This window comes from Chionomys nivalis, chromosome 1, assembly GCF_950005125.1.
Source record: "Chionomys nivalis chromosome 1, mChiNiv1.1, whole genome shotgun sequence".
In the NCBI taxonomy this organism is placed as follows: domain Eukaryota; kingdom Metazoa; phylum Chordata; class Mammalia; order Rodentia; family Cricetidae; genus Chionomys; species Chionomys nivalis.
Genome location: NC_080086.1, coordinates 3,386,908 through 3,404,933, shown reverse-complemented (window position 1 = coordinate 3,404,933; position 18,026 = coordinate 3,386,908). Strand labels below are relative to the sequence as shown.

General features: G+C 47.1%; 2 protein-coding genes across 13 annotated transcripts in view; one reads left to right on the top strand and one right to left on the bottom strand.

The window, feature by feature from the left end:
- The window catches only part of Ppfibp1 (PPFIA binding protein 1), a 148,810-nt gene that overhangs the window by 88,439 nt on the left and 42,345 nt on the right, over positions 1–18,026 (top strand). For all 12 annotated transcript variants that reach the window (XM_057761843.1, XM_057761915.1, XM_057761905.1 and 9 more), the window contains exons 3-4: positions 3,094–3,190; positions 7,310–7,515. In XM_057761843.1, coding sequence (XP_057617826.1) covers positions 3,127–3,190; positions 7,310–7,515 — 270 coding nt within the window. In that variant the 5' untranslated portion in view covers positions 3,094–3,126. The remainder of the gene's footprint in view (positions 1–3,093; positions 3,191–7,309; positions 7,516–18,026) is intronic.
- Positions 5,239–5,898, bottom strand: LOC130869641 (60S ribosomal protein L19-like). Its single transcript, XM_057761951.1, has one exon. It carries the CDS (start codon positions 5,872–5,874, stop codon positions 5,284–5,286), a length of 591 nt encoding a protein of 196 aa, XP_057617934.1. The 5' UTR covers positions 5,875–5,898; the 3' UTR covers positions 5,239–5,283.

The following is an 18,026-nucleotide window of genomic DNA, read 5'->3' as shown; positions in this document are numbered from 1 at the left end:
TTATGCTTGTTAGATAGCACCCAGCACAGAGCTGTAGTTCCCAGCCCCTAATGTTGCTGTGTCTATACAGATGGAACTGCTCTCAAAGATGAGTGTCTGTTCTTCTGGCTCAGTGAGACAGTGGCCATTTTTCTTTTTCTTTTCGTTATTTTTTGATTGATTTTGGTGAGCATGTTTTTCTGATGAGACATTAATTTTGTTTTTTGTTTTGTTTATTTTGGTTGTTATTATTGAACTAATTCCCATGTTTATGGGGGAGCCTTGTAGACAGGAGCAGTGGGTTGCATTCCTGCCACCCGGCTCCTGGCTGCCTGACTAGCTTATGCCCCGAAATAATGACACAGAAACTGTATTCTTTTAAACACTGTCTGGCCTATTATATCTAGCCTCTTCTTGGATAACTCTCACATCTTGACTAACCCATTTCTAATAATCTGTGTAGCACCACGAGGTGGTGACTTACCAGGAAGATTCTAGCCTACGCCCATCTTGGGTTGGAGCTTCATCGCTTCTGACCTCACTTCCTTCTACCCAGCATTCTGTTCTGTCTACTTCACCCACCTAATTTCCTGACCTATCAGGCCAAGCAGTTTTCTTTATTGATTAGCCAATGAAACAACAGATTGACAAATGACCTTCCCACATCAGAGTCTCATGTGTGTTTCTGTCTTGTATGTATATATTGAGAAAGAGAGAGAGAGGGAGAGAGAGAGAGAGAGAAATAGAGAGAGGGAGAGAGTATGTATAGATGGAGTAGGATAAAGGGGTTTGAAGTTTGGAGGGACTTTCAATTTAAAAGATGGCCAGTTGTGTGTGTGTGTGTATGTATATATATATATATTTATTTTCTATTTTTTAAAGGAAAAGGAAGGCAGCCCACATAATTATGAAGCTTAGGCCGTGCACACACCCTTCTGCTTAATCCTTTCTGTTCTGAGTTTTAACATTTGAGTTTTCTAGCTGTGTCATTGTTAAGCTTGTCCACCACCTCTGTTGTCTGTGCCCACCGAAGGCTATGAATAAATTTTATTTATTTGTTTGTTTGTTTGTTTTGAGGCAGGGTTTCCAGGCTGGCCTTGATCTCAGAGATTGCCTGCCTCTGGGATTGAAGAGATATGCCACCACACCTGGCCACATGAGTAAACTCTTAAAACCTTTAGGTTATAATGTAGCTTATTTATTTATTCCTTGGTTTTTCCTTGGCTGTATGCATGTACTTGGGTATTACTGTGCTAATTATTTTCACATAAAACGATAGTGAAATTTTATACCTTCTGAAGTAAGATTCTTAAAATTATAAATCTGAATATGGTATGTCAGAATTTTGAAGTATTTTACCTATCAAATAATTACTTGTTTTTATTGTAAGTTAGTAATAAAACAAAACAAAAAACAGCATTTCAGAGTTGTGTGGAATTTTGTTAGAAAAAGTAGACCGTACAGAGCTGATTCTGAAGCTGATAGCAGACCTATAAATATCGTTATGAACACAGAGCAGTGCATGAGGTCTGGGTGCTTGGAAACAGAGGGCAAAGGTTTCCCTTGAGCGGCTTGCCCTTCACTTCTTCAGTGTTTACTCCACCACAGTGTCTACAGCATGACGACAGCTTCATCTCGGCCTGCTGGGAGAATCTGTGTGGGTGCTGGCACCAAAAATGCCGCAAAGAATGTGAGAATCATGTGTAGTGACCATTCTGCTGCTGACCAGTTCTCTGATAAATGCACTTTCTCTTGATCTTTTAGCCCGTGAAACCACGTGCGTGCACCTTGAATCCCTGTGCCTGAGAGATAGAGGTGGGAGGATCTCTGAGTTAGAGGCCAGGCATTGCCAGTTCCAGGCTAGGTGGGGCTTCATAGTGAGACCCGACTCCGTAGATAACCGACCCGTAAGGCGTGGTGGACGGTGATGCCACTTCAGAGTAAGTTTCCATCGAGGTGCGACCAGATAGACAGAAATGCAGCCTGCATGGACGGCACACAGATCTTTGTTAAAACTGCTGTATTTGTTTTCCACAAACGTCTCAAACACTATCAGTCCTCTTTTATAAAATGGAAAAGCTAACTCATTTTACTGAGTGGTTGTGATGGTTAAAAGTTTCAGCTAATGGGGCTGTAGCTCAGTCGAGCGTGTTTGCCTGGCACACACAGCCCTGGGTTTGAGCCGTAGTACCGTGAAACAAACAAAATCCAAGGTTTGTGGATGGTTTATGCACACAGTTGGGAGCTACTACACCCACTCAGTACATGGTACCTATTGGCATACTAAAAAGTGTGTGTGTCTTACGGAACAGTTAATTCACTGCAGATCAGAAGTGTTTGGAAAAGACACATTCCTATTGGTGATGTGAGGACTTGTTTTCTTATCATCTGACCCACAAAGAATGCAGGGTACCTTCTAGTTACAAGGCACTTTTATTGGGTTAAATACTGTTAAGTAATCTTGAGATACTTCAAAGTCCTCTGTGCAAATACTGTGCAATTCTATATAAGGAACTTGAATACCCAGGGGTCTGCACCCTCCTGGCCTCAGCAGCCTTCCATGGATACCCCTGTGTCCTTCAGTCTGTCTGTACCCTCCTGACCCTCAGCAGCTTTCCATAACACCCTATGTCCTTCAGTCTGTCTGCACCCTCCTGACCCTCAGCAGCTTTCCATAACACCCTATGTCCTTCAGTCTGTCTGCACCCTCCTGGCTTTAGCAGCCTTCCGTAGTACCCCTGTGTCCTTCACAGGGACCTGGAACTCGGAAGAGTGGTGTGGATACCATCCTACCAGACTATGTTGTGCAGTTTGGGGGAACTGAACCCAAAGCCCTGCACATTAGGCAAACACTTTGTCACCAAACTTTGCTCCCAGCTCTCTGCTGGACTCTGAACAACCTCGAGTGGACGATCCCAATCTTCTCTTATTACCTGGTGGAGACACGGGTGCTGGTGTGCAGGTGATTTAGGGCTCCAGTTCATTCAGCTCCACGCTGCTGCTGACATTCTGTGGTTGCTAAGCGGAGTTATCGCCTGAAGTAGAATTAATAAACCTGGCATGCATCACATACAGTGTGCAGTACTAACATCGTGGTCTTCTGTCCCTCCCCAGATAAAGCTGGAGTTTGCCCCGACAGACAGGACGATGATGACCGACGCTAGTGACATGCTGGCCGCGGCGCTGGAGCAGATGGATGGGATCATAGCAGGTAATCCCTGCGGCACAGCCCGACCCGTGCTCGCTGTCCCCTGCTCACTCTCTACTGGCTCTCTCAAGTGCTCCTCGGACCCCCAGGTTTTCCCCTTTGTCCTGCTTCTCCAACTCTATCAGTTAATTCTGACATTTTACAGCAAAATGTTAAAATCTCACTTTCCACCCCCAGGCTTCCCATCAAGCTACAGAGTCTGAGCCCCAGGTTGTCAGATATGGGTGTGTTCCATCCTGTCAGTCTGTGGCTGAGCTGTTGCTAGAAGTCAGCCTTCAGGCCACAGGTGGCTTGGCTCCTCACTAAGACTCAGGTCCCTACCTCTGCCAACTACATCTTCCCTGTGAAATGCCCGGAAAGCCCATCAGTGCCACACTGAGCTGAAGGTCAGACTAAAACATCAATCAAGCATGTTATCTTTTCTTTGGAAGCACCTCTATTGGTTTTCATCTGGTTTTATGTCTTCTTCCATCCACAAAAGAACCTAAAGAAGTCGTCCTGGGCCTTTCATGTCCCTGGTCAGTGAGTTCAATCCTGCCGACTCTCCCTTCTCCAGGTTTCACCTCTTCCTTTCGTCTTGTCGAGAAGCCTTCCTGTCTTGCTGCTCATTTCTTGTTTTGACCTAATTACCTTTCCTCCTATGTCGCTGGGATGGGGCACCCTGCTCTCGTCCCCCCCATCTCTGGACCCTAGAATCTTCTCTCTAGACACAGATCTCAGCATAGTGTCCCCTTACCTAGAACCTTCAGTCACTTTCTATGGTGGAAGCAGAGCCGTGGGCCCTGACTGCTCACTAGCAGGGCGGCTGATCTGGAAACAAGCCTCTGTCCTGCACTGCGGTTGATGGTCACACGAGTCCTCACGTCACAGTACAGTAATGTGTCTCAAGAGAAGGCTTGTCTGTGCTGCAGGCCTCTGACAATAATGAGAAGGTGGCCAGTCACAGCTGTAGCTATGCGTGCCCTGGAGATGCAACTTCATTTTACCACCTCTGTTCAGAGTGTTCTACTCTTTCCTTGGAATATCTTTTTCAAGGAGTCTTTGCAAGTGACCTCTGTAGAGGGATGAACTTGACAGTGAAGAGTTCAGTAACCAACTCTAACAAAGAGCCGACTAACTTTAATCTAGAAAAGAGTCTCTTGTCCTTGGGATGATGTGTGCTTTCAAACAGCTTTGTGTCTACAGAAGAGGTCAGGTTCGTTCTGCTATGATTTCAGAAAGCGAAGCTGGGGCACTAACCTCATACTCAAATACTGGAGGAGCAGTACGTCCGGAATAGCATTTGGAGGTTGTGCACGCTATACATTCTACTAGATTAGGGTGTTAGCTTCCTGACCCCCAAAGGACTTCAGGACCAGTGTTAGAGTCGCTAGGAACAAGGGCCAGCAAGATGACTGTGTAGGTGCGGGTTCCTGCTGCCAAGCCTGATGACCTGAGCACAATCCCTGGGATATGCATGGCGGGAAGAGAGAATCAGCTCTTCAGTTGTCCTTTGACCTCCATATATGCGCAACACTCAGTGACGTGTGCATATGCACGAGAAAACAACACACAAATGTAGTAACTGTAATTAAAGTGTGAAAATAAGGACTGGAGAGACGGCACAGTAATAAAGAGAACTTAGCACTTTTGTGCAAGATCTGGGTTACATTCCCTGCACCCACGTTAGTCAAATTTACCAATTCCTATAACTCCGGTTCTCAAGGAATCAGATGTCCCCTTCCTGCCTACACAGGCACCTCAATGCACATGGCACTCATAAATTCACATAGGAACTTGTGTGGTCGCATGCACACAGACAAATAAATAAACGTTTATAAAACTTTTATAGAAAATAATAATAATAAAAAAAAGATTATCCAGGACCCATACCAAACTAAGTCAGATGTTTTGTGGATAAGTAGGACCTGGGCTTTTCCCAATTAGCAACAATGATTCTCCAACTGAAGTAGGAGGCAGAGAAATGATTATAGATGCTTAAGGTTTTTTTTTCTTTTTTCTTTTTTTTTTTTCACCAGACAAAGGGTTGTTTTATTTTAATGACTGATCCACCTGAGGTCACAGGCAGCCCACTATGTACAGACTCTAGGGAAGCTCTATTTCTTGGTCTCTTCCTCCTTGGACAGAGTCTTGATGATCTCCTCCTTTTTGGCCTGGAGGCGCTCCTCCCGGTGCTTTCTTGCTTCCTTGGTCTTAGACCTGCGAGCCTCAGCCTGGTCAGCCAGGAGCTTCTTACGGGCCTTGTCTGCCTTCAGCTTGTGGATGTGCTCCATGAGAATCCGCTTGTTTTTGAAGACATTCCCTTTGACCTTCAGGTAAAGGCTGTGATACATATGGCGGTCAATCTTCTTGGATTCACGGTATCTCCTGAGGAGGCGGCGCAGGATCCGCATTCTTCTCATCCAGGTCACCTTCTCGGGCATTCGGGCATTGGCAGTACCCTTCCGCTTTCCTATGCCCATATGCCTGCCCTTCCGTCGAGCCAAAGTGTTTTTCCGGCAGCGAGCCCGGGAATGGACAGTCACAGGCTTCCGGATGATCAGCCCATCTTTGATTAGCTTCCGGATCTGCTGACGGGAGTTGGCATTGGCGATTTCATTAGTCTCGTTGGGGTCCAACCAGACCTTCTTTTTACCACAGCGCAGGACGCTAGAGGCAAGCCTCTTCTGTAGCCTGAGCATACTCATGGCTGCGGACGCAGCAGCGAAAGGAAAGAGCTTCAAGGTTTTTTTTTTCTTAACTACATATATATATATATATATGTACACACATACACACACACACACACACACACGTATATAAAATTTTGTTCTGTAACAAGCTACAGAAGAGTAGAAGGTTGTCATGGGAATACTATCAGGTGATCCTAATGCTTCTAAGTGCTAGAACAGAGTCCTGCATGCTTCAGGCTTGTGTGTGTGTTTGTGTGATATGTATGTTTGTATGTCTGGGGGTGCTTGTGGAGGACTGAAGTCTGTAGATGGAAGCTTCTGTCCCGCCCAATCCCTCTGCTGTTGAGTCCCAAAGAAACACACAGAGGCTTCTATTAATTATAAACTGTTTGGCCTCTTAGCTCAGGCTTATTATTAACTAGCTCTTACAACTTAAATTAACCCATAATTCTTGTCTACGTTTAGCTGCGTGGCTTGGTACCTTTTCTCAGTGAGGCATTCTCATCTTACTTTCTCTGCATCTGGCTGGTGAACTGCATCTCTGCCTTCCTCTTCCCAGCATTCAACCTGCCTATACTTCCTGTCTGGCTATTGGCTGGTCATCGTTTTATTAAGCCAATATGAGTGACAAATCTTTACAGTGTACAAAAGCATCCTCCCACATCAGAAGTTGATGTAGGGTCTTCCTTGACTTTCCACCTGATTCTCTGCAGTAAAGGCTCTTGTGGAACCCAGAGCTCACCATATCTAGCTACTCTAGCTTGTCCCAGGAATCTTGTCTCTGCCTCCCACACACTGGAATTACAGACCACCATACTTTTTTTCTGGGCAGGCTCTTTCTGTGTAGTCCAGCTGACCTGGAACTCACTATGTAGACCAGGGTGGCTTCTTAATTACAGAGCTCTGTCTGCCTCTGCTTCCCTAGTACTGGGATTAAAGTGTGCACCACCACATGTGGTTAGAACACCGATTTTGAAAACTAATGTTAACTAGAAGTTTGGTGCTGGGGCTCTAAACAGAATGACTGAGGACATGCTTATACACAGACGCTCACACACACGGAGGTACATGCAGCTCATCCAGCATTACCTCTTACGCACATATTCAGCTTCAGGGAACTCCAAGACTTCGTGTCTCGAGTTCATGCTCTGGGAGTCATGCGTCCACCTAAACTGGTCATCCACCTCGTTCTTACCTCCTCCTGAGCCCGTGTTCCTTCTCCTTCTGTCCCCGCAGCTGGCCTTTTTGTTAGGCATTGTACCATTCATATTTACTGTCAATGACATTTTTTCAACTATGTAATATTTGGAGAGGTTTACATGATTGAATTATTTTGTCCTTTCCCTGTTCGTTGTGATCACTGCTGGTGACCAGAATGGTTTATCTTTTTCAGGTGTCGTATTTTACCTACCATAAATCCGATTGCTCTTTCTGGTTTTTTCAAAACCAGGTTCCAAAGCCTTGGAATATTCCAACGGGATTTTTGATTGCCAGTCTCCCACCTCCCCGTTCATGGGCAGTTTGCGAGCTTTACACCTCGTGGAAGACCTGCGTGGACTGTTGGAGATGATGGAAACGGATGAGAAGGAAGGGCTGAGATGCCAGATCCCAGACTCAACGGCAGAGACGCTTGTTGAGTGGCTCCAGAGTCAGATGGTAGGCTTCTGCACTTTCCGTGTCTGCGCTGCCATCTTCTATTGTGTATTCCAAAACCGAGAGCGTGGACTAGCCGATCAAACAATAGAAAACAAAACAAAACAAAATAATAATAATAAAAACCCTTGCAAGGCAGAATCTAAGACCAAATGCCTCTTACCACTAAAGATAGCTTAAAAATTCCCCTATTTCATTTTATGGGTGTGAATATTTTGCCTGCATATATGCCTGTGTCCATGCAATTGCCTGTAAGCCCAGAAGAAGGTATCAGATTGTGTGTGTGTGTGTGTGTGTGTGTGTGTGAGAGAGAGAGAGAGAGAGAGAGAGAGAGAGAGAGAGAGAGAGAGAGAGAGAGTCACCTTGTGGGTGCTGAAAATCGAACCATCCTCTGAGAAGGCAGGTCATGTAACTCTTAACCTCCCATCTCTCCAGCCCCTAAAGATGATTTTTGAAAAGGCACTGTATTGTACAGGTGCCAACAGTTGCCCAGGTCCACCTCTGAAAGTGGACTGGCTTTTAGGCTATTCAGATGTTCTGGTAATGTCTTGAAGCTAATGTTTCTGTGAGGAGAACCTTGCAGGAGCAGGTGCTCTCTCAGGAACAATAAGGTGGGACCACCAGTGAGGAACTCAGTGGCTATTCCAAACAGGAAGTACGGTTAGTGAACTCTTGAGAAAGCAGTAAAGGTTTGTAGCTATATTTGAGGGAAAGTGCCATCTAGTGGGTTGTGACCATATGTCACCTCCGCTTCTGTTAACTCTTACTCTGGCTTAAAATGGGAGTCCTGTGTGAAAGGTGAGTTCTCTTTCTGGACACCCTTCCCTGCACTGCTGATGTGGACACCGTGGCAAATATCACGTCTGGTACATGCCGAGCCAGGAAGTCTAAAGAACAGCGCAAAGACAGATGCCCATGAGAAGATAGGGAGGGTGACATAGTGCATGCACACGCTTGTGACTTGGTCGCATTGTTACGTGCTTATGCTTGTGACTTGGTCGCATTTTTATAAGAACTAATGAAGACTGCACGAAAGGACTAAGGTCCGTCTGGCGAACTGGAGGACAGAGCTGCCGGGTCTGAGAGTCTGAGTGCACCCATTGCCGAAGCATTTCATACGGTGTTGCACGGATTCTGGAGCCCTAGCCAGTCCAGACCTGAGCCTGGCAGTCTTGGCTCCGCCCAGTGTGCACCAGTGAAACCATCTTTCAGGGTTAGAGGAGTCAGAGACGGTTCCCTTTTAGAGACAGATGTTGCCTGCATGGGCGTTGACACTTGCCCTGGGAGACCTCGCAGGGATAAGAGTTCAGGTTTCCTGCTGTCTTTGGGAGTAGCTTAGTGCTCTGAAACTCGTTGTTCCTGGCACACTGCTCAGACTCTTCCTACTTCCTGTGTCTTTACGTTCAGCACACAGTGAGAAAGGAATTTATTACTGGCACAGGATTTTCTCCTCACTCACACCTGGAGGCCGTCAGTGGTAGCCATGGCTAAGAAGACCTGTAGATAATTGACTTGTGCTCAAAGCACTTCTGTTAACACGTGCCTGTTGGTTTGTTGAGTGTTTTTGAGATCTGAGGAGGGAGAGGGGTTGGTCCTCAGTGGTGTTGTTAAGGCCTGCAGGCAGTGTTAACAATACTCTGCCTGGGGTGCAGTGGAGGTGCCCCTCCTGCTTCCGCTCTGCACTGGCCACCCTGGGGTGCAGTGGAGGTGCCCCTCCCGTCTCCCCTCTGCACTGGCCACCCCATCTTGAGGACTCTGCTGACATGGTTAATGTGATTGTGGGCAGTGCTCTTGGGGGTTTCCCAGAAGCCCCGGGACAGTTGCTTTAATGTTAGCTGGGGTGTCTCAGTGTGCTGCTGTGTAACACAGGTGACTAAGATCACTTACAGGACTCAGGCTTAAGAGGGGCCTTGTTTGCCGAGGTCTGAGAAAACATCCCAGGCCCACATGAAAAGAGCGGCTGCCGCTGGAATTCTGCAACTCTGAGACCAGCCAGCAAGATGAGCCCGGGGGTGCAGAGAGAGCACATCTCACAGATGAAGTCTCAATTATACACGTTTGCATTTTTACTCTTTAAAAAATGTGACTTGGGATTGCTATCTTTTATTTTTGAAATGTAGAAATAAGATAGGTCTATATGACGATTGCTTAAGTGTCAGAAGCTGGCTGGTAATGCCTCATTTCTATGTTCTGCCTCACAGGTTAGAATCCTTGATTTGCAGATGTTAAATTAGTATTTCACTCATTTTCTTGTAAACAGAATTTTTGTAGCTTCTACTGACCGTGAGATTGCCTCGTAACCAAAACAGCAAAAGCATGAGACTCTCTCTCCCAGCAGCCCACCCCTGCATCTGCTGTTCCGCGCGGGGTCCTGATCCTCAGATGCCTGGGTTAGGAAAAGCATTGTGAGAATATTCCAGGGCAAGTTAGACCTAAGATAAAGAGAAACGATGTGTCTGGCTCAGATACATTCTTCTATTTGCTACCTTAAATCTAGGGCTTGGCTGGCAAGGGTGGTGCACACCTTTGACTGCAGCACTAGGGAGGCAAAGGCAGGCAGATCTCTGAGTTTGAGGCCAGCCAGCTGGTCTACAGATCAAGTCCCAGGACAGCCAGGGCTACACAGAGAAACCATGTCTTGAGAATAAAAAATCTAGGGCTTGATAGACACACAGTTCTCTGTTAGTGATGGTTGTGTATCACACTGTAACGTTTCATGTTATAATGGGATTTTATTCTGCCTCAGTAACTGAGCAAGTTTCTTATTGGATAGATTACCCCCCCCCTCAGCTACAGGAGACTGAGTGCTAGATCATACATGTCTTCATTCTTGAGGACCATGGAGTTAGAGAAACACCGTCAAGACAGACCCGTGCTCACACACTGTGTCCCTTCTCTTAGCACGTGATTTCTGTTATCCAGCTCCCTTGTTTGTGTGCTTGAGCCTCGGTGTCCTAGGCAGGCCTCGGGTTCTCATTCCCGATCCTGAGAGCTGACGTTACAGGCAGGTATCCAGCTGCCAATTATGTGAAATAATTAGAGAGGCTTCAGCAATTAGTAAAAGGAGTAACCTGGATCCTTTGGGGGAAAGGTGCTGTAGACCCGGCAGAGTGATAATTAAGGGCGCAGATGCCCACTGCACTAATGAGAAGATTAGCGTCTCTTAGAGGACATGGACTCCCAAGCTGGCCACTGCTGGGCGTGAAGAAGACAGTAATTGCTTAATTGGAGTCATTAACAAGTGACTGTAAAGTACCATGGGAACCTTTGCAGACTCGAAGCTTCTGGTCTCCACCAGAAGTGAACTGCTAGGATGATCAGTAATGGTTCCTTATGGTGGAGCCAGTTCCTTTCCCTCTGTAGGAAGGCAGCCTATGAGGTTCTCAGTCTGTGAGAACTACGCTGCCTGCCAGGCTCAGGGAGGAGTGCCCCGCCCGTGTTAGCTCAGGCCCCTCACAGTTCCCTTTACCCGTGAGGACATGGAGACACAGAGCTTAAGAGACCCGTCTAGGAGTTAAACCCACCTTAGTTTTCAGGTTCACCCATCACTGCCTTCCTCCCACAGGTAGCAACCTCCTTTACTTGTTACTGGGCTCATTTCTCCGTTGCGGTTGGGGATTTACCAGGATTCTGTGTGTCTCAGATACCTCTCTTGCTGTAACAGACTACTTCACAGTAACAACCTAAAGACGGAGGGTTTATTTTAGCTCGGGATTTATGAAGGGATCCAGTGCACTGGTGTGAAACCCGTGGCGACGGGAGTGTGAGGCTGCTGGTCACATGGTCAGCAGCTAGGAAGCAGAGGGCTGACAGGAAGGGGGGCTGCACAGGACTCCAGGTTCTCCTCCAGGGTCCCACTTCTTCCAGTAAGGTTCCAAGCCTAAAAAATTCCACAACTTTCTGGATAGCACCACCAGCAGGGGGCCTGAAGGTGGGGACACTTGAAACTGACGCTGTGGCACTGTGTTCTTCAGCCCTGTGACACTGACCTTTATCTCAGGGGTGGTTTTATTTAGTTACAGAATCACCGTTTTAGCGGTTTGAAGTTTACAGTGCGGAAGGGCTAAGCGCGTCCACCCGGGCGCAGACTGCATCCTTCCTCGGCCTGTGCAGGTCTTTCCACCTTGAAATCTCCTTGTCTGTGCTGTTAGATGACATCCCATGCGATCTCTTGTCTTTCTGTGTCTGAGAGTTTGACCGTTCTAGACACCCTACTAAGAAAGAGTAAAAAGGGAAGAGTGAATCCCAGCTAAACTATGCATATACTACGCCCCCATTTTAATATATTGACATACACCCTGACTTCTGATATACTCAGTGGAGAAGTCATGAAATTATAAGCCACAGACTGTCTTCCTGTTGGACTCTCTTTGCTGGGCCAGGTGCACCGTGACAGGGAGGTGGTGGCTTCTTCAGGGTCCTGTTCCTCCCACAGCCACTTCTTCATGCCTTGCCCTTTGCCTTTCGCTCTCTTTACCTCCTCCCTCATCATCCTCCTCTTCCTCCTTCCTCCTCCTCCTCCTCCTCCTCTTCTTCTCTTCCTCCTCCTCCCTCCCTCTCTCTCTTTCTCTTTCTCCTTCCTTCTTCTCTCTCTCCCTTCCCTCCCTCCCTCCCTCCCTCCCTCCCTCCCTCCCTCCCTCCCTCCCTCCCTCCCTCCCTCCCTCCCTTCCTTCCTCTTCATGTGCCTGACAGAAAGCATTGACTTGGTTTAGAAGGTTTGGGATGGGTGAAGGAACAGACAGAGTGAGTTAGGCCTGAATAAGTCGAAAATGAAAACTCTATGCTCTCTCGATCCACGGGTACTGTATTTTGTTACTGTTGGAATGTTATTGACGCAATGGAATCTTCGTTAGTTCTGTAAAGTATTTGTCATTTTCTGGATTCTTCAGCTTAAAATGTCAAATATGAGGACAGACTATAACTTAAAACAAAAACCACAAACAGCCATCCACCCGGCAGGACCCCCTGAGCCCCTTCCCGTCTTATAAAGCACGGTGCGCTTGTCGTGTGTGGAGTGGCTCTCGTTACAGTTATCCAGGGCCCACTGCACTTGGTGCTGCTCGGGGCGTGGGGAGCACAATGGAAACCAGTTTGCCTGAGTCCTGGTGCTGACATCCCTGGAAAGACCGGAAACTCATGGTATAAGCGTGGTCAGTGGAGAGGAACTAAGAACATGGTGGGTGCGGGGACAAACCCCAGCAGGGAGAAAGAACGGAGCCTAATGACTTCAGACGAGGTGGCAAAAGCGTCACTCAGAACACAGCTTCTGGATGAGCCCCGGAATATGAAGGACTAAGATAGATGGTGGCCAGAGAAAGTTTTCCAGCTGTGTGAGCAGCCGGCACATTCCTAACCGGCTTGGTGGTCAGTGACTCCACCCCTGGCTGTTTCCCAAAGAGCCACACTCTAACTTGTAACCTAAATTTAGGCATCTCCATCGTCACTACTGCGTTTATCATTGTGTGGAAAATATTCTGTGTGTGCACACGGTTGCTTGTGTGTATGTATGGAGGCCTGGTTTGATATTCAGTATCTGCCTTGATCACTTTCTGCCTGGTACATTGAGTCAGGGTCTCCCACTTGAACCCAGAGCTTACCAGGTCAGCCAGTCTTACCAGCCTACTTGCCCTGGGGATCCTCTGTCTCATATCCTACCTTCCAGCCCTGGAGTGACTGGCAGGCTACTGTGCTCACCCAGCTTTTGTGGAGGTGCTGGGGATCTGACTGCCGGCCTCGTGCTAATGTGGCTGCCACTGTACCTGCTGATCCATCTCCCTGGCCACCAGCAATTTTGTTTGTATTTCTGGCCATGGAATCCAGAGCCATGTACACTTGGCAAGTTCTCTATCACTAAGCTCCGCCCTCATTCTTCAGAAACACTTTCATAGATTAGATTAAGCACACATTACAGAAAGTGTTCTGGGCACACGTCAATTATCGACAGGTCCTCTTAAGCCATGGCTGCCACTGGTGGCCTTTGGGTGTGAGTGAGGAGAAAATCCTTTGCCAGTAATAAATTCCTTCCTCGGTGTGTGCTGAACGTAAAGACACAGGAAATAGGAATGGACTGAGCAGTGTGCCAGGGAACAGTGAGTTTCAGAGCACTAAGGTGCCCCCCCCCCAGCACACCAGGACCTTTATGTCTATGTGGAAGACACCCCTAGAACAAATGTCAAGTCTCACAAACAGGCACCATCTGTTTTCAAAGCAGAGCATCTCCAATTGCTGGAGTTGTCCTCCTAACCGCACCACCACTGAAAGATGAATCATACTGTCTGCATTCAAAAATCCAAATACCCTGCAAGGCTCAGGGGACATTTTGGAAGAGGGTGGGAGAAGTAAGAGCTGGAGAAGGGTGGAGTGGTGCAGAATGTGTCTTTGGGGCCGGCGTGGCCGTGGCACTCTTGAACTCAGCGGCTGTGATTGCTGCACAAGATTGGACATGTCAGCACTCCCTCGTGCAGAGGGGAGGGTGCCTCTTCCAGAGGATCTGCAGCAGTTAGTGGTTGCTGGGGGAGGGAGAGCCATTCTCTTCAGTGTGTAGCCTCTGGTGAGCTGCCCATGCTCCTGTAAGTAACTAGTTAAACTCGTTAAAAAGACAGAAGAAGAAATGAAAGTAAAACGGGGGTAGCTGAGCAGAAGGAGCTCGGTGAGTGGAGACAGGGTGAATACACTCCAGTATAAATATAAAGGTAAATATGCTCGAAGTATGTCACATGTACAAACACACAAACATGTGCACACACACACAGAGCCGATTATTATGTGTAATTAGTATATGCTAATAAAGTACTTAAAAATCAATGTAAATTGGCTGGTGACAAATGAGCATTGGCTTAGGACCGGACTGGCTGGGCTCCAGAATTGTGATGACAGGTGTGTGCCACCGGTCCTAGCTGGTCTGGGATTTAATAAAGAGAACAGAGCAAGAATGGGAAAACACAGCCACAAAGCAGGCAAGGGCTCCCCTTCCAGTGAGCTGAGAACTCTGGAGACCAGATGGCAGACAGAGGTAGCATTTCCCTCTAACTCTTACGTGCGTCTGAAATGACCTGTGGCAAAGCGGTCATGTGACTGGATGCCAGCAGCTCCTCCATGTTAGGCTTGCTGTGCCGGTAACACAATGGAATTCCTGGCACAGGAATGAAAGGGGGGTGGGCCATGCCCTCATCCTGTGTGTACCTGCATTGTGCTCAGAGAAGTCACATTCCCAGATCAGACAATTGGCTAGCTCCAGGGATCTCTAATTCTGTGAAAGAGACATTACTTGTTAGACGGCATTTCTCCTCATTGTGCCAGAAAGACCTGACTGTAAGTTCCACGAGTGAATCTGTGTGACAGCGGAGGGTACTCTCCATCCTGTTGTTGAGTCACACAGCGGGACTGAAGTTGTCAGTGAGACTTGTCACACACTAAAGTGTAAAGGGCTATCTCGCATGCATTTCAGAAGACTTAAATATCGTGACTCGGGGTGGTCTTTGATGCTTTGGACGTAGGAATCTGTAAGGAACTTGCAATGAGTACAGTTTTTAATGATGTACATCGTATTTTAGAAGCCTTCTGGAAGGATGAAAAGAAATATAGGAGGATTTTGCACTAAGAGACTATTAGGAAGAATAAATGGTTGTTCTAGTTTGCTTTCTGATGCTATATAAACAGCAGCTTTGGAAGGAAAGAATTTATTTGCTCTGTACTTTCAAATCACAATCCATTAAGGAGCTCAGGTCAGGAAGCCTGGAGGACAGTTGCTTAGTGACTTACTCTCTGGCTCATATTCAGCTACCTTTTTAATGCTGCCAGCCCTCCCCTGCCTAGGGTTGGTAACACCCACAGTGGACCGGGCCCTCTTACATCAAAGATCGATAAGGAAAATGCCCCATAGGCCCGTCTTATGTAGGCAGTTTGTTGATTAAGGTACCATCTTCCTAAATGTGTGAAGTTGACACCGAGGGTAGCATTACAGTGATCAGCTCACATAAATTTGGTGATTGGTCATCAGTGGCGGAATTTGATAAAAAGCTGATGTGTGAGGCTGGGGACAGGACGTGAAAGGGAGGCCATTAGATGAGGAGAAGAGATTGACACAGTATCAGGAAGAAGAGTAGAGCCGGTCATGAGAGATGGGTTAACATAGACAAGGGGATCGGGAGGCGAGCAGAAGTGGGCACAGAACCCACAGATGCAGGGCTAAGGGAGCAGGAGACTAAGGTTCCAGGGAGGATGTAGGAGAATGAGCTTTGCCGAGGAAATCTCAGCTCTGGCCAGAAGGAAAAGAGGAAAGATGGATGGTGGGGGATTGTCTGAAGAAGGAGGTGAATTAATGCAGCAAAGCCCCCTGAAGTGGAAAGAAGTGTAACCAGAGCGAGTCCGGGTACTCACTTGTGCTCTACCCACGGGTACCGGGCACTTCTCCCTCACTGCCCCTTCATTCGCCCGTCGTTTAGCTAAGCGCTCCCGTGAGACACAGAATCGCTCACAGTGTGCCATTTCTGTGTGTAGTGGGGGTTGTCCCCTGAGCAGGGTACATTGTGGCGGAGTTTATGAAGATTCGAGGAAACTTTTACAGACCAGACCCAAAGGCAGGTAGGTAGGGAAGGCTGAAGAAAAGAATAAGAAAGGGAAAGAGAGAGAGGTCCGGGTAAAGAGGGTGCGTGTGTGAGTGCAGGCTGTGCCACTTGGGGGAAGGTGGACCACTGTTGAAGGAGGGACAGAGGTGACAGGTACCTTGTGGGCTTAGCTCCAGCGTTCTTAAGCAGTAGCAGGAAGAAAGAAGGCATGTCCTCTGAGCAGCTCCTTATCTACTTAAATACATTACCACTCTATGTAGCAATTTCTGAGACCTTTTACTTCCGGTTCCTGTGGGGACTATTAATGCCTCAGAAATACTAGCTGATTTTGAGTATTATAAGCACTATCCACATCAGGACATTTCTGATTCATTTGCTCATTTTCAGTCAGTTCTCGGCATTTCACTTTGGAGGACTGGTTTTGAAATACTTTATTAGATATTGTATAGATACAATATTTGGCCTGAAAGAATGCTGTCAATCTGGCTAGAGTCTCTTGCTCTCAGAATGAAGGAACAGGATGGAGTTCAGCTGTGGAGGATGTGAGTGCTTCTCTGTGATGAGCGTTCATGTGAGACCCTGGGTTCAGACCCCAGCCAGAACCCCAGGAGGAAAAATGAATGGGTGCATTTTGTTTTGACTCAGTGTGACTCGTGACTATTGTCAGAGCTACTCGGGGTGCTAGGGCAGGAAACCTGCCTGAGCCCAGATGTTTGAGGCCAGCCTGGTCAACAGAAGGAGCCGTACGCTGTCTGTTAAAGAGAGACAAAACTAGAAGATTCTACCTCTTACCTCATTGTACATAAAGCATTTTTTTTTATCTAATGAAATGTGATTATAGGCATTACTTGCATTGGATTTTAAAAACAGATGCCTCATAATGTGCATAATCAAAACGAGGACTTGAAGGACGTCCAGGCCCTGCCTCTGCACCTTCATAGATTAAGAACATACGTCATGTGTTCTGGCTGCTTTCCAGAAGACTGTCCTCAAGGAGTTATGAACATTTCATTTTCATGGTCCCCAGGGACTGTTAAGTCGTTCCGACTCTTGTAAGTTAATTCTGGGCACTTGAGTTAGCAATGTGAACAGGGTTGTGGAGCAGAAGTGTGCAGGTGTGTGGTGGACAGCTGGTGTTAACATTACACCCACTCTAAATGTGCATTGCACACTTGATAAATTAGCTTTTAAATTTTTTGTGGCATCTTGGGAAACATATTCCAACGTGTCCCCATCTTCAGAAGGAATGTCCCAGATTTAATCCTTCCATCTTTGTTCCCCTTCCTGCTCGTCTTCCTCTCCCCCTTTCCCTTCCTCCTCCTCCCCCTTCTTCCTCTTCCTTTTTCCATTTTTGGTTTGTTTTCAACACATGACATCTGTCACTCCCAGAACTGAAATAGGAAACTGGAGAGGTAGAATAGATGCAGGTCAATTCTGGAGAAAGAATGGATGTCACATCAGATGTGCCTGGGGAAGAAAGGAGCACAGTTGGTGTTTTTTCCGATTCTAACTCTGAAGGGGTCGCCTTTTCAGTTGGATTCTGGGTGCCCCACCTGTCTATATTGGATTCCATTTGACTTTTATTTCTGTTGTATTTAAAGGAACATTCAGGGAATCCTCTGGATAAACTATATAATGTGGCTATAAACTATTTAAATGAAATTATAAGGAACACATCCCAAGCTGGGCATAGAGTCTCATGTCTGTGATTCCAGGAGGCTAAAGCAGGAGGGTATTTCTGGACAACAGAGTGACATCCTAGAGTGCCGCACACGCTAGACCCCAGTTTGCGAGCTTCAGGCAAAGGGCTGGAGGTTGAGAATACACACGCAGAGACAGACCGACACATAGACCTTCTATCACTGGTACCAAAAGCCCCTCTTTAATAGCACCATGGAGGCTTAAATACACTGCAGTCAATGGCCAAACAGGTGAAAATCCCATCCT